General features: G+C 41.8%; 2 protein-coding genes across 2 annotated transcripts; both read left to right on the forward strand.

The window, feature by feature from the left end:
* Positions 1–408: 408 nt before the first annotated feature.
* Positions 409–4073, forward strand: LOC308618489 (HMG box transcription factor BBX-like). The gene is given in 2 exon segments (XM_081236390.1): positions 409–3554; positions 3556–4073. Coding segments are annotated over 2 exon segments (2820 nt in total). The 5' UTR covers positions 409–834; the 3' UTR covers positions 3656–4073.
* Positions 4074–19001: 14928 nt separating this feature from the next.
* LOC308613051 (HMG box transcription factor BBX-like) lies at positions 19002–22745 on the forward strand. The gene is given in 2 exon segments (XM_081225958.1): positions 19002–22147; positions 22149–22745. Coding segments are annotated over 2 exon segments (2820 nt in total). The 5' UTR covers positions 19002–19427; the 3' UTR covers positions 22249–22745.
* The last annotated feature ends 211 nt before the right edge of the window (positions 22746–22956 follow it).

The following is a 22956-nucleotide window of genomic DNA, read 5'->3' on the forward strand; positions in this document are numbered from 1 at the left end:
TAAGAAGCTTCCAGGTGACGACCATGGTCTAGAAGACGAGCCCAGCCACAGATGTGACACTTGCAGGCCCCAGGGGGCCAAGCTCATCTGTGTGCAGCAGGGGAGGCGGGAGCTTGGCTACGTGGCTGGGCGTCCACGTTCCGTCCCGTAAGCAAGGCCCTACAGGACACGGGGCAGACCCAGAGCTGGAGGGCAGGGCCTCAGCCTCCAGCACAGCGCAGTCTTGCCTCAGGTCCTAACGTGTCAGGAGTGGGTGGATTAAGGTTTAAGAAAATATTTTATATGTTTAGAAGAGTTGAGAGTCATTCTTATTTTTTTCGGGAAGAAATTGTATTTAACTAGATTAATTAATTAATCATTTAAGTTGAAGTATAGTTGATTGACAATGTTGTGTTAGTTTTAGGTGTACAGCACAGTGATTCATATATATATATATTCTTCTTCAGATTCTTTTCCATTATAGGTTATTACAAAATATTGAGTATAGTTCCCTGTGCTATAGAGTAGGTCCTTAGTGGTTATGAGAGTCCCTCTTTAAAACTCAGAATCTTGGAGTGTACAGTGAAGGGAGGCCAAGCGGCTCCACGAGCTCCTCTCTCTCCACTCTCCCATAGAGAAGCCCTGACTGGCCGCTGAGGGCGAGCCACACACACGCCCTCGCGCCCGGCGAACCCGCACGGTCACTATCATATGACACAGGCTTTGCTGCAGTTCATCTTCCTCCCTGTGTACTTTCCGTTTGCCTCCCTGGAATTCTGCTGCATCACAGAAGCTGGAAGTTCTGATGTTCCATTGAAATCACGATGGAAAGTCTTGACTTGACCGGTCAGAGTCATGAGAGGCAGTCATAGAAAAAAAGATTATTCCGCAGAAGGAGAAGGAGCTGGAAAACGACCAAAACGAAAGTGCCTTCAGTGGCATCCATTGCTAGCAAAGAAACTTCTTGACTTTTCAGAAGAGGAAGAAGAGGAAGACGAAGAGGAGGATATTGATAAGGTTCAACTTCTTGGGGCCGATGGTCTAGAGCAAGATGGTGAAACTGAAGATGATGAATCACCAGAACAGCGAGCCCGGAGACCAATGAATGCATTTCTCTTATTTTGCAAACGTCATCGCTCTCTTGTACGTCAGGAACACCCCAGGCTTGATAACCGAGGTGCTACCAAGATACTAGCTGATTGGTGGGCTGTTCTCGATCCAAAGGAAAAGCAGCAATACACAGACATGGCCAAGGAGTATAAACATGCATTGATGAAAGCAAATCCTGGCTACAAATGGTGTGCTACCACAAACAAGCCTGTGAAATCCCCAACATCCACTGTCAATCCACGGGAGAAACTATGGGCCTTCCCATCTGACTCTTCAAGAGACTCGCCAAGCCCCAAGAAAACAAAGCCTGAAGAAATGCCTCAGCTTAGCTTTGGGATGGCTGATCCTACTCAAATGGGAGGCCTGAGCATGCTGCTTTTAGCTGGAGAACATGTTCTTGGTACACCAGAGATATCCTCTGGCCCTTGCAGGCCCGATGTTTCAGAATCCTCTGAATTGCGTCAGAAGTCACCATTATTTCAGTTTGCCGAGATATCTTCAGGTACCTCCCCCCCTGATGTTCCATCAAAACAATGTGAAGCATCAGCCTTGTTTCAGTTTGCAGAGATTTGTTCGAAGACTTCACAGTTGGGCGCTGCTGAACCTGTAAAACGCTGTGGCAAGTCTGCACTCTTTCAACTGGCAGAGATGTGCCTGGCATCAGAGGGGGTGAAAATGGAAGAATCAAAGCTAATAAAAGCCAAAGAATCAGATGGCGGAAGAATTCAAGAACTGGAGAAGGGCAAGGAAGAAAGAGAAATGAAAATGGAGAAAATAGATGAAGCCGGGTTCCAGAAAGAAGCAGAATTTGAAAAATCAGCTAAGGAAAATGTAAGAGATTCTAAGGAATTAAGAAATTTTGAGGAGCTGCGAATGGATGATATAATGGGTATAGAAATGGAAGCTCCTAAAGCAATTAAAAAGGAAGAATTAGAGGAAGATCAAAAAGGTAGTCACTTCCCTGATTTTTCTTACTCTGGCAGTAGCAAGATAATAATAAGCGATGTTCCCAGTAGAAAGGATCACATGTGCCATCCTCATGGCATTAGGATCATCGAGGATCCCACAGCATTAAGCAAACCAGAAAGGCTAAAAAAGGAAAAGAAGAAAACCAAAATGGATCGACATGGAAATGCTCAATCCACACCCAAGAAGACTTGCAAAAAGAGGCAGTCCTCGGAATCTGATATCGAGAGTGTCATGTACACCATTGAAGCTGTTGCAAAGGGAGACTGGGGCATCGAGAAGCTTGGAGATACCCCTGGCAAGAAGGTCCATACATCCTCGAGTGGCAAGGGAAGCATTTGGGATGCCAAGCCACCAAAGAAGAAAGTGAAATCAAGAGAGAAGAAAATGTCAAAGGAGAAATCCTCAGACACCACCAAAGAGTCAAGACCTCAAGATTTTATCAGTATTTCTGCCAGCAAGAACATTTCTGGTGAGGTCCCAGAGGGTATAAAAGCAGAACCTTTGACCCCTACGGAGGATGCATTACCACCCAGTCTATCGGGACAGGCCAAGCCTGAGGACAGTGAGTGTCACAGGAAAATAGAGACTTGTGGCTCCCGGAAATCTGAGAGGTCTTGCAAAGGTGCTCTTTATAAAACCCTGGTGTCTGAGGGTATGCTCACCTCTCTGCGAGCTAATGTTGGCAGAGGGAAACGAAGGTCAGGAAAAGGAAAGTCCTCTGATCATGAAGAGTGTTGGCATGAAGAAAGCTGGACATTCCAGCAGAGTGGGACCAGTGGAAGCAAGAAGTTCAAGAAGACAAAGCCAAAGGAAGACTCTCTCCTTGGCTCAGCAAAGCTGGATGAAGAATTTGAAAAGAAATTCAACAGCCTCCCTCAGTACAGTCCTGTTACATTTGACCAGAAATGTGTACCTGTCCCAAGAAAAAAGAAGAAGACCGGACATATGTCCTCAGAACCGACCCAAACCAGCAAAGGTCCTTTCCAGTCTCAGAAAAAGAACTTATTCCACAAAATTGTCAGCAAATACAAGCACAAAAAGGAGAAGCCTAATGTTCCGGGAAAAGGAAGTGGGGATAAATGGTCAAACACGCAACGCTTCTTGGCTGCCATGCACCCTACAGAAGCCATATTTTCAGAAGACAGAAACACCACAGAGCCTGCTTATAAGGTTAAAAATGCCCCATCCATTCCCAACACTCCAGAGCCAACAACGGCGCAAGAACCCTTGGTGGGCAGTCAAAAGAGAAAAGCAAGGAAAACCAAGATCACACACCTTGTCAGGACAGCAGATGGCCGGGTCTCACCAGCAGGAGGTACTTTGGATGACAAACCAAAGGAACAACTGCAGAGGAGTCTTGTTAAGGTGACCGAGACAGGCTGCAATGACGAATGCTCACACAACCAAGAGGCCACGGAGACGCGGAGCAGCACCCCGGAGATGCCCGCCGTGTCTGCGTTCTTCAGCCTCGCTGTGCTGGCCGAAGTGGCTGCCATGGAACATGCATAGAAGTCAGAGATCAACTCCGCTCACCCATGATGGACAGCCAAAAGAAATGCCCCAGACTCCTGTACTTATTTCTTGCGCTGACCAGTGAAGGGCCCTTTCATTGTAAAACATTGTGCTTTACCTACTACCCTAGCCTTGTCTTTATTGAGAGATGCTAGTGAGTCCATGTGGTGGCAAATATAGACAGCAAACAAGTGCTTGTTGCCCTACACGGCCCAGATTCACTTGAAGCAGAAGTTGGCACCCTGGGCCAGTTTGTTCTTTCAGAACCCAGAGTCTTTGAGGGTGATGTTGTCTGTCTGATAATGAGCAGAAATGGGATGATCCTAGAGCTTTGCTTTCTATTGAAGGCTTTTGATGGTAATAGGTGGTAACTTGGTAAAAGGCTGCCTTTACTGTAGCTCATCCAGCATCTCTTTTACCAACCAGAGAGTGTGAAACTACTTTCATATATTACCTAGTTATTCTTTCAAAACAAAAACAAAAAACAAAAAACCAAAAACTGACACACTGCACTAGTTATTATTAGATATTCTTGGTCTTTTTTCTACGTGGAGGTTTATGTTCTAAGATGGTTTATATAATAGGTTATACCTACATTTATATTGTAGAATAATATTAAAAAGCCTCTTCCAGAGACTCCCAAACAGCACGGGCAGGCAGATGTACCACTGTTAGCGGTGTATGCTCGGCCTTGTGGTCCATATATTCTGCACTTTTATATTGGCCACCAGAGTGGTAGTTTGCTGGCAAAAAGAGAAAGAGAGAGAAGAAGCAAAATTACAGTTCTTACAAGCAGAATTTTTTTCTTAGCCTTGAGTGACCAAGAAGAATTTGCTTGGGTCAAATTGTGGCGAGTATTTTCCCAGACAGGGGAAGAGTCCAGCAGATTACAGATTACTGATGTTTTCATGCCTTGAGGATTCTTTTATTTTTACACAAGGGTCTGAGTGACCAATGGATCGTTCATACAGACAAAAAAAGAAAAATAGTATTCAGAAGTGACCTTAGTATTACTTCACTATTCAGAACACATTGAAGACACACTCACTTTGTGTGGTCTTTGAGCTACAGCCCTTTTACATCCATCCCAGACAGACTGGACGGGTAGCAATTGCTATGCACAGCCTAATTGGCACTGCAGGTTTTTAGAGCCATTTTGAGTTTTTGTGGTTATGGAGGTATTGATGAGGGAGGTGTGCCTGACCAGAGTGGGACTCGCAGTTATAGATCCACCTGCAAGTTTCCTGTTTCCTTTTCATGTTTTGTTGCTTTTGAACATAAAACCAACCATACATATGCCAGTGCAGCTGGATTAACTGGTTTAGAACATTCAACATATTGACTCCACCACCTGACGTTCACAGTACCTTGTTTCTTAGCAACAGATGCAAAGTGATAAATCAAAATTAGTCTTCGGCTACAGATTTTACAGGGTATTTGTTCCATAGCACAAAGTATTTCCCCACTCTTGCATCACAGCACAAACTACCAAATTTTAATTATTGGATTCCAGCAATAATTTTTACTGGTTTTCAAACTGGCGGAATTTTGATAGTGTTAGTTCAAGTTTGAAACTTTTGAATTAGATCTCTAAATGGTGACCGTTTACAAGGTTTTATCTAGCTCTCTTATTTATACTTGACTGAATTGTAATGATGATTTTTTTTCTAATCGTAATTTGACCTAATAGCCATACCAAAAAATGACTCTATTAGTACTGACTAGGTTTAGCTTTTCACGGTTGTAGATGTTACTTCAGTTTCGGTGCTGGAAACTATGTACAACATACTAACAGAATTGAAAAAGAACAGAGAGATTTGGGCTTTTTTTTTTTTCAAAGCAGGTAAAGAGGGCATCAGGGCATTGGAACGGTGTCCTCAAAAATGCATATTCCTTGTGGGCATGGAGGAAGAAGGAATTAGTAGGCAAGGTTAATCAGAGGCAGAAGCTTAGCCCCATTCACACAGAAATAAATCAGGTGAGCAACCCCAGATTTTAGCATGATATTTTTACTATGATGCTGTTGTATTAATATTTTCTAAATTTCGAAACACAAAGTGAATGTTTGAAAATTGCTGGGTCCCAGTGTTGGTGGCTGTTGGAGTTTCTGGACCACTTGCTAGCAGTGATTTAAAAATTATAATTAGCTAAAATCCAAAAAAAAAAAAATCAACAACAAAACTTGTTTGGTGCAGAACATGCACCTTGACAATGGCACTAACTTGTTGTTCTCTAGAACATGTTAGAACAGGTCTATTTTTGTCAGTGCCCTCTCCTCCGGTCCTCTGAGTACATTTCACTAGAGTTCCTTAACAGAGTGCTGTATATTCATGGGACCTTTTTAAAAAAGAAGCAAAACAAAAGATGACTTTTTTCTATGTGATTAATATATCTTACTTGATCTGCTTTTCCTCAACCTCAGTGGCTTTTCCCTTAGGCAGGGGTCGGGGTGGAGGGCAACCTACTGGATACGACTGTTTTCAGATACTTTAGGAAAAAAAAAAACACCACCATTTTGTAGACATGCTTAATTTTTAAGCGGTTAGGCACTGAGAGTAGCAGAAATCCTGCAAAGCTTTATAGTCTTTTAGACACTCACCTTGTCATTTCTCTGAGTAATGTCTTGATTTCAAAAATAGTGCTTTTCTCATGCCCTGAATCCACTGGAGAGGGGTGTTGGTATTTTCAGGTAACAACATTTGTGAGCACACATATTGCAGACCAACATGTAGTACCCTCCCCCATTTATCATTTTCATTTCACTTCTCTCATTCTTTTTTATTTTGGAAAATCATATTGCTATGGTGTGTACCTTAATCTGCCAGCAAACACCATCTACACTCACATTTGTCCCACAAGCATCCTCAAGAGAAAAAGTTGTTGCACCTTATGTATATTTCAAGCAAACCAAAATATGATGCTCTTCTGCTTTTGCTTTATTCTAAATTGTTGTATCATATCTTTCTGAAACCATTCTGAATCTAGTTGAAATTATCAATATTTATGCTTTTACCTTAATTTCTAGATTCAAACCTGTATATAAATCTTTTGAAAACAATTGTCCTAGCCCTTCTCTGTGTTGCTGGAAGCGGATGATTTAGGCTCAGATGGAGACACAGTACTGTTCCAGTTTTCTTTAGCCTTTTATTTATTTAGTTATTCTGGGTATTTTCCTATGTAATTTTGAAGTGTGTAGAGTATATTATAGTTACTGAAGCTGCAGCTCTAAGAAGCTGAGTGAAAGAGAGAAAATACTGTAAGACGCCCTTCTTAAGTGTTTATTTGTTTGGATAACTGTAATGAGGCCAGGAAAAGGCAAAAGGTCCCACAGCCACTTTGAAGACACAGGTTCTTATCCCCAAACTAGGTTAGGTCCCAGATTTTAGATCAAAATGGTGAATTCTTTAAAGCCCTCTTTTTTAAAAGGATATATCATACCATTGTAATTCTGACAGTCTTTTCCCCCCTGAAAATATATTTATTTAATTCCGTCAGATGAGCTTTCTACCAGTGCCCCCTCAAAGCCATGCTGAACTCATTCCCACGTTATCACTGTTATTATAGTTCCTGCCATTCAAACTGCTGTAGAGAAAAAAAGGGATGGAACACTATGAACAAAAAGGAGCATCTGAACGGGTCTGGTTATTTAGAATCCAACTTGTGTAATCCCTGTCACTCTCTTATCAAGTCAGATGCTACTCTGCCTGAGTCATAGAAAATTCTGTTTGCACTCTGTAGTCCTTGGCTCATCCTCTGGAAATGTTTGCACCTATGTAAAATCTCAAGCAGATTATAAATCAATACAGCACTAGGAGTAAGCTGAAAACTGAATGACATGTTTTGTTTAGACAGTTCCGGGGGATGGGTGGGGAATATCAAGTAACTCTGTTCCAAGTTTGGCATTTGGCATTAATGTGAAGCAGTGGGACCATGCTGCCTGCTAAAGTACTGTACGAATCTAAGTGTTCTGGAGACCAGCAGCTGGAGGCTGGAGGCCAGCATCCATACAGCAAAGGGGAAGCATCGCTGCTTCTTGGGGGAAAAGGAAGGAAGTCGTGCAAGGCCTGGAGTCATCATTTGTAAAGGGAAAGTCGGGGTGTACGTGATGCTGTGAGAAGGTTCACCTTTGATTGCACTGCTCCACAGAGCCCTCAGATAAGGCCAATCCTAATGGGCTACCTCGGCTTTAACGGTTAACTTCAGTAAGTCCTGTTTCAAAGGTTTGTCTTTTTTTGCTTCTACCGTCAGTGCCACTGTTTCCCACTGCAGTGTTTTGACTTCCCAAACCACCTTCTCCGGAGAGAACAATGTATTGCTGAAAATGGGCAGTAGAAGCAAATGCTCTTAGGACATTTGACCTATAAAGTATTCAGAGTGACTGTTAGGTGGGAATTAAAATTTAGCTTTCCCCACATAGGATCTTGTTTTGCACCTTATAAAGAGTGTACTACTTGTTAATTAGGTGTTGCTTTTATTTATACAAGCATTCCCAAAGAATTAGATTTGGATTTTGTGTTTATTTGAGTTTGGGGATTTTTTATTTTACAGTTATCTTATTTAGATTGACTAACATCATACTTACAATAAAAAAAGAAACAGGGGTTCAGTTCATCTTACCAGATATGTCTGGTGATGTATTCAGAGTCTGATGGACTGCTTTGCTTCGATATAGTTTGGAAGTGATAGTGAAGTTTATTGTACCCCATAGTAAATGACCTTGTCCTTTTCACTGGGGACATTATCTTACATTTTAGAAAAAGAAGCAGCAAAAGAGTGAACAACAAGACAAGTACATTTGATTCCCCTCATACACCTCCATCTGTCTGTGCTATGCTTTCCTTAAAAATATCAATATACATTTTCTTCACACATACAAAAAGTTTCCTCTCCTGGCCAAATTTTATTTGTGGTGGTATGATTTATACTAATAACGGAAAAGAGGAAACCTTGTACTGAGAAGTTCGGTGGCCACTGTTTCCTTGTTGCAGTCAGTGGTCAAAACTGATCCTGCCCTGAAGTTGATCTTTTTTTTTTTTCTTTTATTTATTTATTTATTTATTAGTTTCTGCTTAATAACAAAGTGAATCAGTCATACATATACATCTGTTCCCACATCCCTTCCCTCATGCATCTCCCTCCCTCCCACCCTCCCCATCTCACCCCTCCAGGCGGTCACAAAGCACCGAGCTGATCTCCCTGTGCTCTGCGGCTGCTTCCCACTATCTATCTACCTTACGTTAGGTAGTGTATATATGTCCGTGCCTCTCTTTCGCTTTGTCACAGCTTACCCTTCCCCCTCCCCATATCCTCAAGTCCATTCTCAAGTAGGTCTGTGTCCTTATGCCCGTTTTACCCCTAGGTTCTTCATGACATTTTTTTTTAAATTCCATATATATGTGTTAGCATATGGTATTTGTCTTTCTCTTTCTGACTTACTTCACTCTGTATGACAGACTCTAGGTCTATCCACCTCATTACAAATAGCTCAGTTTCGTTTCTTTTTATGGCTGAGTAATATTCCATTGTATATATGTGCCACATCTTCTTTATCCATTCATCGGATGATGGACACTTAGGTTGTTTCTATCTCCGGGCTATTGTGAATAGAGCTGCAATGAACATTTTGGTACATGTCTCTTTTTGAACTATGGTTTTCTCAGGGTATATGCCTCGTAGTGGGATTGCTGGGTCATATGGTAGTTCTATTTTTAGTTTTTTAAGGAACCTCCATACTGTTCTCCATAGTGGCTGTACCAATTCACATTCCCACCAGCAGTGCAAGAGGGTTCCCTTTTCTCCACACCCTCTCCAGCATTTATTGTTTCTAGATTTCTTGATGATGGCCATTCTGACTGGTGTGAGATGATATCTCATTGTAGTTTTGATTTGCATTTCTCTAATGATTAATGATGTTGAGCATCCTTTCATGTGTTTGTTGGCAGTCTGTATATCTTCTTTGGAGAAATGCCTATTTAAGTCTTCTGCCCATTTTTGGATTGGGTTGTTTGTTTTTTTGCTATTGAGCTGCATGAGCTGCTTATAAATTGTGGAGATTAATCGTTTGTCAGTTGCTTCATTTGCAAATATTTTCTCCCATGCTGAGGGTGGTCTTTTGGTCTTGTTTATGGTTTCCTTTGCTGTGCAAAAGCTTTGAAGTTTCATGAGGTCCCATTTGTTTATCTTTGTTTTTATTTCCATTTCTCTAGGAGGTGGGTCCAAAAGGATCTTGCTGTGATTTATGTCATAGAGTTCCTCTAAGAGTTTGATAGTTTCTGGCCTTACATTTAGGTCTTTAATCCATTTTGAGCTTATTTTTGTGTATGGTGTTAGGGAATGATCTAATCTCATACTTTTACATGTCCCTGTCCAGTTTTCCCAGCACCACTTATCGAAGAGGCTGTCCTTTCTCCACTGTACATTCCTGCCTCCTTTATCAAAGATAAGTTGACCATATGTGCGTGGGTTGATCTCTGGGCCTTCTATCCTGTTCCATTGATCTATCTTTCTGTTTCTGTGCCAGTACCACACTGTCTTGATTACTGTAGCTTTGTAGTATAGTCTGAAGTCAGGGAGCCTGATTCCTCCAGCTCCGTTTTCGGTTCTCAAGATTGCTTTGGCTATTCGGGGTCTTTTGTTTTTCCAAACAAATTTTGAAAGTTTTTGTTCTAGTTCTGTGAAAAATGCCAGTGGTAGTTTGATAGGGATTGCATTGAATCTGTAGATTGCTTTGGGTAGTAGAGTCATTTTCACAATACTGATTCCTCCAATCCAGAATCATGGTATATCTCTCCATCTATTTGTATCATCTTTAATTTCTTTCATCAGTGTCTTATAATTGTCTGCATACAGGTCTTTTGTCTCCTTAGGTAGGTTTATTCCTAGATATTTTATTCTTTTTGTTGCAATGGTAAATGGGAGTGTTTTCTTGATTTCATTTTCAGATGTTTCATCATTAGTGTACAGGAATGCCAGAGATTTCTGTGCATTAATTTTGTATCCTGCTACTTTACCAAATTCATTGATTAGCTCTAGTAGTTTTGTGGTAGCATCTTTAGGATTCTCTATGTATAGTATCATGTCATCTGCAAACAGTGACAGCTTTACTTCTTCTTTTCCGATTTGGATTCCTTTTATTTCCTTTTCTTCTCTGATTGCTGTGGCTAAAACTTCCAAAACTAGGTTGAATAAGAGTGGTGAGAGTGGGCAACCTTGTCTTGTTCTTGATCTTAGTGGAAATGGTTTCAGTTTTCCACCATTGAGGACAATGTTGGCTGTGGGTTTGTCATATATGGCCTTGATTATGTTGAGGAAAGTTCCCTCTATGCCTACTTTCTGCAGGGTTTTTATCATAAATGGGTGTTGAATTTTGTCAAAAGCTTTCTCTGCATCTATTGAGATGATCATATGGTTTTTCTCCTTCAATTTGTTAATATGGTGTACCACATTGCTTGATTTGCATATACTGAGTAATCCTTGCATTCCTGGAATAAACCCCACTTGATCATGGTGTATGATCCTTTTAATGTGCTGTTGGATTCTGTTTGCTAGGATTTTGTTGAGGATTTTTGCATCTATGTTCATCAGTGATATTGGCCTGTCGTTTTCTTTCTTTGGGACATCCTTGCCTGGTTTTGGTATCAAGGTGATGGTGACCTCGTAGAATGAGCTTGGGAGTGTTCCTTCCTCTGAAGTTGTTTGGAAGAGTTTGAGAAGGATGGGTGTTAGCTCTTCTCTAAATGTTTGATCGAATTCGCCTGTGAAGCCATCTGGTCCTGGGCTTTTGTTTGTTGGAAGAGTTTTAATCACAGTTTCAATTTCAGGGCTTGTGATTGGTCTATTCATATTTTCTATTTCTTCCTGATTCAGTCTTGGCAGGTTGTGCATTTCTAAGAATTTGTCCATTTCTTCCAGGTTGTCCATTTTATTGGCATCGAGTTGCTTGTAGTAATCTCTCATGATCTTTTGTATTTCTGCAGCGTCAGTTGTTACTTCTCCTTTTTCATTTCTAATTCTATTGATTTGAGTCTTCTCCCTTTTTTTCTTGATGAGTCTGGCTAATGGTTTGTCAATTCCTTAAGTTGATCTTTATGCACAGAATTAGTTATTGTGAACATTACTACTCTTTCCAGAGATTTTCTAATAACTTGGGCCAGAACTGGTTACCGAGGAGCAAGGACCTAATTCCATGCCTCCACACCCTCCCACTGCACCGCACCACACGTCTTACCTCCCAAGCTCTAACCTAAATCACAGAGGCACGCGTTTCGTGGACTAACCATGACCTCCCCTGGCGGCCTCAGGGGAGTGCTCACGTCCACTGACACCTCCCTTTAGTGCCTCAGCTCGTAGCGGCAGAACTGGGGTGGGGGAGGTTTGTGATCTGGAGCTCAGCTCAGCACATGCTCGGCAACATGTTTCTCATTTCCTTAGCATTCATGGCTTGCTCTCAGGAATCTGTCGAAAAGGAATAAAAACCACCCGAGAGTCCACATTACCAGATTATGAACTTTTCCCATAGGTTTGAATTGCTTACTTACCTATTATAAATTAACCACAGCTTCATTTGGCCACCAGGTCTTAAGTCTGTTGACAGTTTTCAGCATGACCGAATTGCTCATTTTTCTTGCTTTCAGAAATTGGCTTGGTTCTCTTTAGAGTTGGTGTAAACGTGCCATGTAATAAATGATTTCCACTTAATGGTACAACAGAATTATTGCTTTCTTAGATGTATGTGTAGTGAAAGTCAATATACACGTTTATATAATTTCTTTCCTCAAAATCTTATACTTAATTTGACATTTCTAAAAATTGCACATGTAAGTCATGTGTAGAACATGCTAAAGTACTTTAACTGTGATCTTAAAACTGAATAAAAAATATTTAATAAAAAATCAGAATATTGGGCTTCCCTGGTGGCGCAGTGGTTGAGAGTCCACCTGCCGATGCAGGGGACGCGGGTTCGTGCCCCGGTCCGGGAAGATCCTACATGCCGCGGAGTGGCTGGGCCCGTGAGCCGTGGCTGCTGAGCCTACGCGTCCGGAGCCCGTGCTCCACAACGGGAGAGGCCACAGCAGTGAGAGGACCGCGTACCACAAAAAAATAAAAAATAAAAAAAAAACTCAGAATATTTTAGTATTGCAAGAGTTCTGCAGCTCTTAATAGTTTGTAAATCCACTCTCTCGTTTGTAATTCACATTCTCAATTCTCTTACTCTAAGGGAATAGTTAAGACAACTTTCTTTGTTGAAAAGGGTATAAGGTATGACAAAGCCCTGAGATATTTCAGGAAATTGTATTTATTGAGAAACTGACCAAGAACCCACATTTTTCCCTGTTCCTCTAAGAAGTCTCCAGAGAAAGATTTTCAAAGACTGTCAGTTCAGTTCTTCTCCCTGGAAGAAGTCTGGCTATTTTGATCCCTAACTGAATTTACATAGATCATCTACATTTGACCACTCAGAGGTACTGAAGAACATTGCTTTTGTTCTGGACCATATGATGTATTTTAAAACTTAAAGTTGAAACATAACATATAGTGCTTCTTTGCAAATATGAGTCCAAATAAGAACAGAAATCAGTCACTGTAGAAAAACATGTAGCCCAACAGACATCTTGACTGGGCAAGGAAGCTTCACCTACTTCACCTAGGGACGAACCCGCGTCCCCTGCATCGGCAGGCGGACTCTCAACCACTACACCACCAGGGAAGCCCTGAAAGGAATTTTTAATCCAAAGTTTATAATGAGTGTCTACAAATCAGTGAGAAAATTACAAATGCCCAGTTTAAAACTGGGCAAAAGATAAAGACAAGTTATTCACAGAGCAAACTGTATAAATAATAAATCAACACATAAAGAAATGTTCAACCTCACTAGAAATCAGGGAAAAGCCAATTTAAACATGAGATAGTATTTTTAACTTCGAATTGGGGGGGGAAAACCGAAAGAGGGAGTGTTGAGGAAGGATTTGGGAACCAGTTCTTTACATATAGTACTGAGAAGGTTGTAAATTTCAGGGAAATTTGTGAAGGAACATTTCAAAAGTTTATACATCCAGCAGTTCTACTTCTATAAATCTTTCCTAGAGATATGTGTACCTGTGTGCAAATTTATATTTACAAAAAAATATTTTCTGCTGCATTGTTGGCAATGACAAAAAATTAGAAGGAACCCAAATTCCCATCAATATGAGTGGTTAAATGACAGTAGAGCCATACTCTAGAATGCTCAGCTTCCAGTAACCAGAATAAGCTCGACCAATGTGCACTGATGTGAAAAATTTCCAAGATACATCTTAACCCCCTTGGTAGTATTCTTTTTTTTTTTAAATTTAATTTATTTATTTTTGGCTGTGTTGGGTCTTCGTTTCTGTGCGTGGCTTTCTCTAGTTGCGGCGAGCGGGGGCCTCTCTTCATCACGGTGCGCGGGCCTCTCACTGTCGCGGCCTCTCTTGTTGTGGAACACAAGCTCCGGACGCGCAGGCTCAGTAGTTGTGGCTCACGGGCCTAGTTGCTCCACGGCATGTGGGATCTTCCCAGACCAGGGCTCGAACCCGTGTCCCCTGCATTGGCAGGCGGATTCTCAACCACTGCGCCACCAGGGAAGCCCCGGTAGTATTCTTCATATCTTAAAATGTGCATACCTATGACACATAAATTCCATGTCTAATTTTCTGTCCTACAAACCTACGAAAAGCTACAGACTTCTGATCAATATCCCCCAAACTATTGTCAATTGTAAGAAGTATGTCCAAAAGAAAAAAAAAAGAATCAGAAATCTGTTCAAAACCAGCAGATTTTAAAGAACTTATTATCCCCTCACCCACCTCTGTTCTGCTATAGCAACACTGGAAGACTGCAACTAGGAAAGAGAGCAAGCCTAACTCCCACCTCAAATCTTGTCTCTCAACTACAGGGTATGATGAAGTCATTTAAAAAATATATTTAAAGGAGACTGAACCCTTAGGTGAAAGACCCCAATAAGTGATTTCCCTAAAATAGACAGTAAATAAAGAATTTGGAATGAGTTGCAGTGGAAAGATGTGAAATCTCTTTCTTTGGGTCTTCTTAAAATGATAACATTCCCACATATGTCTGCAGTGTTTTAAATATTTTCCATTTATGTAGTAAACATTGCAAGACAGAAAGACAGAGGTTATTTCCATCTAGATGTTATCCTTTCCCCCCAGTGGAACTATGCTTTCCTTTCTAGACACATGAGCTCTCCTTTTTCGAGTCTGAGATTGGAAGATCTCATGGTTGAATTGCTAACACATTTATCTTTATTTGGGTTGAGTTTGATCCAGCTACTCTGAAGACTATGGTTTCTTCACTAAAAATTGCTTCCATTGTAGATTTATCACCTGGTTGGCAAACACTGGATAACTTCAGGCACAAGAACGTTACTCTGAACCTGGGTGTGGTCAGTGAGATAGAAACCAACATTATTTTTTCCTTCATGATATGAAATATACTCTATCTTTACTCCCAGGGTTTTGTCCAAAAAACTCATAAAACATAAATTGACTCTGCCCTTCAGACTCCCATGTTCTCCTCCAATCTACACAGCAAAGTCTAAGTTCAATTACACCAAGACTGATGCCAAATTTCAAAAAACGAGAGCACCCTCCATTTCTGCTAGTGCCAGGTGTGTTGTTCCAGGTGCACAGAAGTATCTTAAAAAGTCTTAGTAAATCTCATTCTACAATAAATAATTACTCAACAAGTTCTCTCTGGACCAGGGTATACTAAGCCAGTGTCTGCTTTCTATCGCAGGCGAAGAAGTTTGTGGTCTTTCATGGAGCTTCCGTTTACCAACCTGGAAATGGCATTCATTTTATTGGCTTTTGTTATCTTTTCCCTCTTTACTCTGGCTTCCATCTACACTGACCCGGATGAGAGGAATGAAGGTAAACAGAGAGAGCTCTTCATAAGAGTCCCCGTTTCCTTTCCCCACCCAATCATCTTTCTCTATGGTTTGATTTGGTTTAGTTTCTATTCTGTATGCGAGAATGAGTTTGTTTTGGGGTGTGCTGTGTGTGTGTGTGTGTATGAGAGAGAGGAGACAGAGAGACAGAGAAAGAGAGTTTTATTAAATAGCCTGAAATATCTACTGTGGCATTTTACCATTCTTTATTAAGAGAGGTTTGGAAATAGAAACGATTATTCACATGACTTTTAATCCCAGAATTTTGCAGGTCTTATGCCCTGAATTATATATATATATATATATATATATATATATATATATATATATATATATATATATATATATATATATATATATACACATATATACATATACGTATATATATATATATATACGTATATGTATATATATAATTTTTCTTTCACCATCCTCCCATCACTGCCCCTCATCCCTGTCCCCCATCAGAAACTTAAAATGTGCAAAAAGCACAATATCTTTCAAAGTCATTAAAGGTAATTTTCACAGGCTAAATGCAAGTTCACAAGAAACAAATTCCATTATCGTATACATATATGGTGTGTGGAGGTGTGCGCTTTTGTTCAACTATAAATAAGAAGGAAAAGAATTAAAGGTTTTTTCCTAATGAGCTCTTGTCAAAGCCCAAACTTTCAAAAAAAAATGTAGAAGCGTTTAAAAAACTCAACACCACATGTTTGCTTATTGCCAATCATAACAATTATTAGCAATAATATGTAATTTAAATGGCAGTTCTTGGTATTTCACTGTAGTTCAGGTCCTACCAAATTTCACACAAAATTAATGGTGACTGACCATTTTTGAGGGCAAAAATTATACATATATATATATATATATATATATATATATATATATATATAGCATATGCTAACGAAATAATATATGTTTGTAGAGAATAAGATAAAATCATAAAAAGAAAACTGTGCTTCCTAAAATTGGGATACCTCTCCATCAATTTTTGGCTGTGAAAGAAGTGCTCTCTGTAAAAGACAATAGTATTCTCTGTCTTATAAACATACTACACTTACATAAGTAGAAAACAAGAAGCCACAGTAAACAGACATTTAATTTGTGCTGACATGAAGATTGGGAAGCATAACTGGAGTCTGTTAAGTCCTTTCCATGCTCCATATTGTTTTAGTTTAAGATGGGTTTGGCTGAAAGAAAGAGTAAGAGCAAAATTGCAGTTACTTTAACTAGATGATAATGTCTTTCTCTCACACATAAAGGAAGCCTGGGGGTAGGAAGTTCCCTCCTGACACGACTCCCTGGTGTCCTGGACCCAGGCCACACTGTCTTGGTTCCCTCCCATCTCCTATGGCAGCTCCCATGTCCAGCACTGGCCCAGCTGGCCCATCTTCCACTATCATCTATGCATGCCTGTCAGCAAGAAGAAGCAAGAGGGCACACCTCTGTCTTTTAAGAGCGCTCCCAGGACCTACACTCACCACTTCCCTTTGGCCAGAATTTAGTCCACGGACATACCCAAAGGAAAGCTGGGAAATGTAATAGTTATTCTGGGAGGCGTGTGCGGAGCAAAAACTTTGGGTTTTGTTCCTAAAGGAAGAGGGGTACAACCAGCAGTGTCTGCCAGACACCTAGACTCCTAACCATGCATTCACTACGGGGCTGGTAGTCATGAAATCGGGGAATATTTGAGCTAGATGGAATGTTAAGAGAGCATCTGATTTACTGATGCTTAACCAGAACTGAATATCAGAAAGGCACCTCATACTTGGGGCCCATCACAAACCCAGCAAATACGCATTTCTGGGTGTCCCACCTGGCCACGTGTCTTTAAACAAGACCACCCCCCCCGCCCCCCCCCCATTTTTCTAGCTTTCTTCTCTGGTTAAGAAGCATTGACCAACTATTCATATTTCAGATGTGACAACAGAGACCCACAAATGTTTAGTGAGTTTCTCAGGTGCTCAGTTAATTAGCAGAAGAGCCAAAACTAGGGCACAGACTCCCCGTTGCAAGTTCCTGCCCCCTCTCTGCACCCCCATGACTGCCCAGTTATGATCTATGAACACGGAGAGCCAGAACACTGGGCCAGTCATAGAAACTTACCTTTCCTTTACACTTCTGTATTCCGTTTTTCATAAGTTCCTTTTTCTTCTGCTCTATTCCTCCTATATCTGAAGTCTACTTTCCAAGCTAAAGCAATTCCTCCATTTGAATACTGTTCACTAACAGAACTAGACCCAGCTGCCCAAGAATTCTCATCGAAGAACACCCTTGCTTCCCTTCGTGACCACCAGGTCGGTGCCAAGCACAATTTTGCATGAAAGTACAAAATGTATACACTTTCCTAAATGTGGTAAGACCCAGGAGTAAAACCCACCTTCATTAAAATTGCAGGGCTATTTTAATCTCCTTTCTGGCACAAGCAGAGAATTGCAGGAGCCACAAAAATAAACTTAAGAGAGGCCGATTTAATTTCACATGTGTATTTAAAATCTGATAGACTCAGCTATGGGTAATGGAGAATCTAAGTCTGAATGGGACTCAGCTCCTATGTCAGGGAGCTGATTGTCTCATGGAGGATTCAGTTGTATAACCAGAGCAGACCCAGTGAATGGGCTACCAGAGTTTTCAACTAAGGAGGATGGGGTCAGAACGGAAGCTCTTCCTTGGGGGATTGCGGTGGGCTTCACGGAAGAGGTGGCCACCCTGATGCAGGTGATATTGACAGAGTAGGGTGGGTGGGGTGCATTCCAACTAAGAAAACAGCTTAAGGAAAATTACCTGACCGAAAAAATGAAATGTATAAGAGGAAAAATCAGCTATAGTTTGGAATGTACCTTAAGTCCAACAAGGAATTGAACAGAACTGATCATTGGCCAGAATCTTCTCAAGTCCTTCAGAGGTCAGAAGACGAACAAAGCATTTTAACAGGGAGTCTCTTAAACTTAAGAGATGGGTGCCTCTGACCTCAGCCTCCCACGTGAGAGCAAAGGCTCTCAAGCTCTAAGTTGCACATAAGCCACGTAGAGATTTTATGAAAAAGTAGACTACTGTTCAGTAGGTCTGGGTGGGACCTGAGATTCTGCATTTCTAAGAAGCTTCCAGGTGACGACCATGGTCTAGAAGACGAGCCCAGCCACAGATGTGACACTTGCAGGCCCCAGGGGGCCAAGCTCATCTGTGTGCAGCAGGGGAGGCGGGAGCTTGGCTACGTGGCTGGGCGTCCACGTTCCGTCCCGTAAGCAAGGCCCTACAGGACACGGGGCAGACCCAGAGCTGGAGGGCAGGGCCTCAGCCTCCAGCACAGCGCAGTCTTGCCTCAGGTCCTAACGTGTCAGGAGTGGGTGGATTAAGGTTTAAGAAAATATTTTATATGTTTAGAAGAGTTGAGAGTCATTCTTATTTTTTTCGGGAAGAAATTGTATTTAACTAGATTAATTAATTAATCATTTAAGTTGAAGTATAGTTGATTGACAATGTTGTGTTAGTTTTAGGTGTACAGCACAGTGATTCATATATATATATATTCTTCTTCAGATTCTTTTCCATTATAGGTTATTACAAAATATTGAGTATAGTTCCCTGTGCTATAGAGTAGGTCCTTAGTGGTTATGAGAGTCCCTCTTTAAAACTCAGAATCTTGGAGTGTACAGTGAAGGGAGGCCAAGCGGCTCCACGAGCTCCTCTCTCTCCACTCTCCCATAGAGAAGCCCTGACTGGCCGCTGAGGGCGAGCCACACACACGCCCTCGCGCCCGGCGAACCCGCACGGTCACTATCATATGACACAGGCTTTGCTGCAGTTCATCTTCCTCCCTGTGTACTTTCCGTTTGCCTCCCTGGAATTCTGCTGCATCACAGAAGCTGGAAGTTCTGATGTTCCATTGAAATCACGATGGAAAGTCTTGACTTGACCGGTCAGAGTCATGAGAGGCAGTCATAGAAAAAAAGATTATTCCGCAGAAGGAGAAGGAGCTGGAAAACGACCAAAACGAAAGTGCCTTCAGTGGCATCCATTGCTAGCAAAGAAACTTCTTGACTTTTCAGAAGAGGAAGAAGAGGAAGACGAAGAGGAGGATATTGATAAGGTTCAACTTCTTGGGGCCGATGGTCTAGAGCAAGATGGTGAAACTGAAGATGATGAATCACCAGAACAGCGAGCCCGGAGACCAATGAATGCATTTCTCTTATTTTGCAAACGTCATCGCTCTCTTGTACGTCAGGAACACCCCAGGCTTGATAACCGAGGTGCTACCAAGATACTAGCTGATTGGTGGGCTGTTCTCGATCCAAAGGAAAAGCAGCAATACACAGACATGGCCAAGGAGTATAAACATGCATTGATGAAAGCAAATCCTGGCTACAAATGGTGTGCTACCACAAACAAGCCTGTGAAATCCCCAACATCCACTGTCAATCCACGGGAGAAACTATGGGCCTTCCCATCTGACTCTTCAAGAGACTCGCCAAGCCCCAAGAAAACAAAGCCTGAAGAAATGCCTCAGCTTAGCTTTGGGATGGCTGATCCTACTCAAATGGGAGGCCTGAGCATGCTGCTTTTAGCTGGAGAACATGTTCTTGGTACACCAGAGATATCCTCTGGCCCTTGCAGGCCCGATGTTTCAGAATCCTCTGAATTGCGTCAGAAGTCACCATTATTTCAGTTTGCCGAGATATCTTCAGGTACCTCCCCCCCTGATGTTCCATCAAAACAATGTGAAGCATCAGCCTTGTTTCAGTTTGCAGAGATTTGTTCGAAGACTTCACAGTTGGGCGGTGCTGAACCTGTAAAACGCTGTGGCAAGTCTGCACTCTTTCAACTGGCAGAGATGTGCCTGGCATCAGAGGGGGTGAAAATGGAAGAATCAAAGCTAATAAAAGCCAAAGAATCAGATGGCGGAAGAATTCAAGAACTGGAGAAGGGCAAGGAAGAAAGAGAAATGAAAATGGAGAAAATAGATGAAGCCGGGTTCCAGAAAGAAGCAGAATTTGAAAAATCAGCTAAGGAAAATGTAAGAGATTCTAAGGAATTAAGAAATTTTGAGGAGCTGCGAATGGATGATATAATGGGTATAGAAATGGAAGCTCCTAAAGCAATTAAAAAGGAAGAATTAGAGGAAGATCAAAAAGGTAGTCACTTCCCTGATTTTTCTTACTCTGGCAGTAGCAAGATAATAATAAGCGATGTTCCCAGTGGAAAGGATCACATGTGCCATCCTCATGGCATTAGGATCATCGAGGATCCCACAGCATTAAGCAAACCAGAAAGGCTAAAAAAGGAAAAGAAGAAAAACAAAATGGATCGACATGGAAATGCTCAATCCACACCCAAGAAGACTTGCAAAAAGAGGCAGTCCTCGGAATCTGATATCGAGAGTGTCATGTACACCATTGAAGCTGTTGCAAAGGGAGACTGGGGCATCGAGAAGCTTGGAGATACCCCTGGCAAGAAGGTCCATACATCCTCGAGTGGCAAGGGAAGCATTTGGGATGCCAAGCCACCAAAGAAGAAAGTGAAATCAAGAGAGAAGAAAATGTCAAAGGAGAAATCCTCAGACACCACCAAAGAGTCAAGACCTCAAGATTTTATCAGTATTTCTGCCAGCAAGAACATTTCTGGTGAGGTCCCAGAGGGTATAAAAGCAGAACCTTTGACCCCTACGGAGGATGCATTACCACCCAGTCTATCGGGACAGGCCAAGCCTGAGGACAGTGAGTGTCACAGGAAAATAGAGACTTGTGGCTCCCGGAAATCTGAGAGGTCTTGCAAAGGTGCTCTTTATAAAACCCTGGTGTCTGAGGGTATGCTCACCTCTCTGCGAGCTAATGTTGGCAGAGGGAAACGAAGGTCAGGAAAAGGAAAGTCCTCTGATCATGAAGAGTGTTGGCATGAAGAAAGCTGGACATTCCAGCAGAGTGGGACCAGTGGAAGCAAGAAGTTCAAGAAGACAAAGCCAAAGGAAGACTCTCTCCTTGGCTCAGCAAAGCTGGATGAAGAATTTGAAAAGAAATTCAACAGCCTCCCTCAGTACAGTCCTGTTACATTTGACCAGAAATGTGTACCTGTCCCAAGAAAAAAGAAGAAGACCGGACATATGTCCTCAGAACCGACCAAAACCAGCAAAGGTCCTTTCCAGTCTCAGAAAAAGAACTTATTCCACAAAATTGTCAGCAAATACAAGCACAAAAAGGAGAAGCCTAATGTTCCGGGAAAAGGAAGTGGGGATAAATGGTCAAACACGCAACGCTTCTTGGCTGCCATGCACCCTACAGAAGCCATATTTTCAGAAGACAGAAACACCACAGAGCCTGCTTATAAGGTTAAAAATGCCCCATCCATTCCCAACACTCCAGAGCCAACAACGGCGCAAGAACCCTTGGTGGGCAGTCAAAAGAGAAAAGCAAGGAAAACCAAGATCACACACCTTGTCAGGACAGCAGATGGCCGGGTCTCACCAGCAGGAGGTACTTTGGATGACAAACCAAAGGAACAACTGCAGAGGAGTCTTGTTAAGGTGACCGAGACAGGCTGCAATGACGAATGCTCACACAACCAAGAGGCCACGGAGACGCGGAGCAGCACCCCGGAGATGCCCGCCGTGTCTGCGTTCTTCAGCCTCGCTGTGCTGGCCGAAGTGGCTGCCATGGAACATGCATAGAAGTCAGAGATCAACTCCGCTCACCCATGATGGACAGCCAAAAGAAATGCCCCAGACTCCTGTACTTATTTCTTGCGCTGACCAGTGAAGCGCCCTTTCATTGTAAAACATTGTGCTTTACCTACTACCCTAGCCTTGTCTTTATTGAGAGATGCTAGTGAGTCCATGTGGTGGCAAATATAGACAGCAAACAAGTGCTTGTTGCCCTACACGGCCCAGATTCACTTGAAGCAGAAGTTGGCACCCTGGGCCAGTTTGTTCTTTCAGAACCCAGAGTCTTTGAGGGTGATGTTGTCTGTCTGATAATGAGCAGAAAAGGGATGATCCTAGAGCTTTGCTTTCTATTGAAGGCTTTTGATGGTAATAGGTGGTAACTTGGTAAAAGGCTGCCTTTACTGTAGCTCATCCAGCATCTCTTTTACCAACCAGAGAGTGTGAAACTACTTTCATATATTACCTAGTTATTCTTTCAAAACAAAAACAAAAAACAAAAAACCAAAAACTGACACACTGCACTAGTTATTATTAGATATTCTTGGTCGTTTTTGTACGTGGAGGTTTATGTTCTAAGATGGTTTATATAATAGGTTATACCTACATTTATATTGTAGAATAATATTAAAAAGCCTCTTCCAGAGACTCCCAAACAGCACGGGCAGGCAGATGTACCGCTGTTAGCGGTGTATGCTCGGCCTTGTGGTCCATATATTCTGCACTTTTATATTGGCCACCAGAGTGGTAGTTTGCTGGCAAAAAGAGAAAGAGAGAGAAGAAGCAAAATTACAGTTCTTACAAG

This window comes from Mesoplodon bidens, assembly GCF_964165515.1.
Source record: "Mesoplodon bidens genome assembly, chromosome: 1".
NCBI classification, from domain to species: Eukaryota; Metazoa; Chordata; class Mammalia; order Artiodactyla; family Ziphiidae; genus Mesoplodon; species Mesoplodon bidens.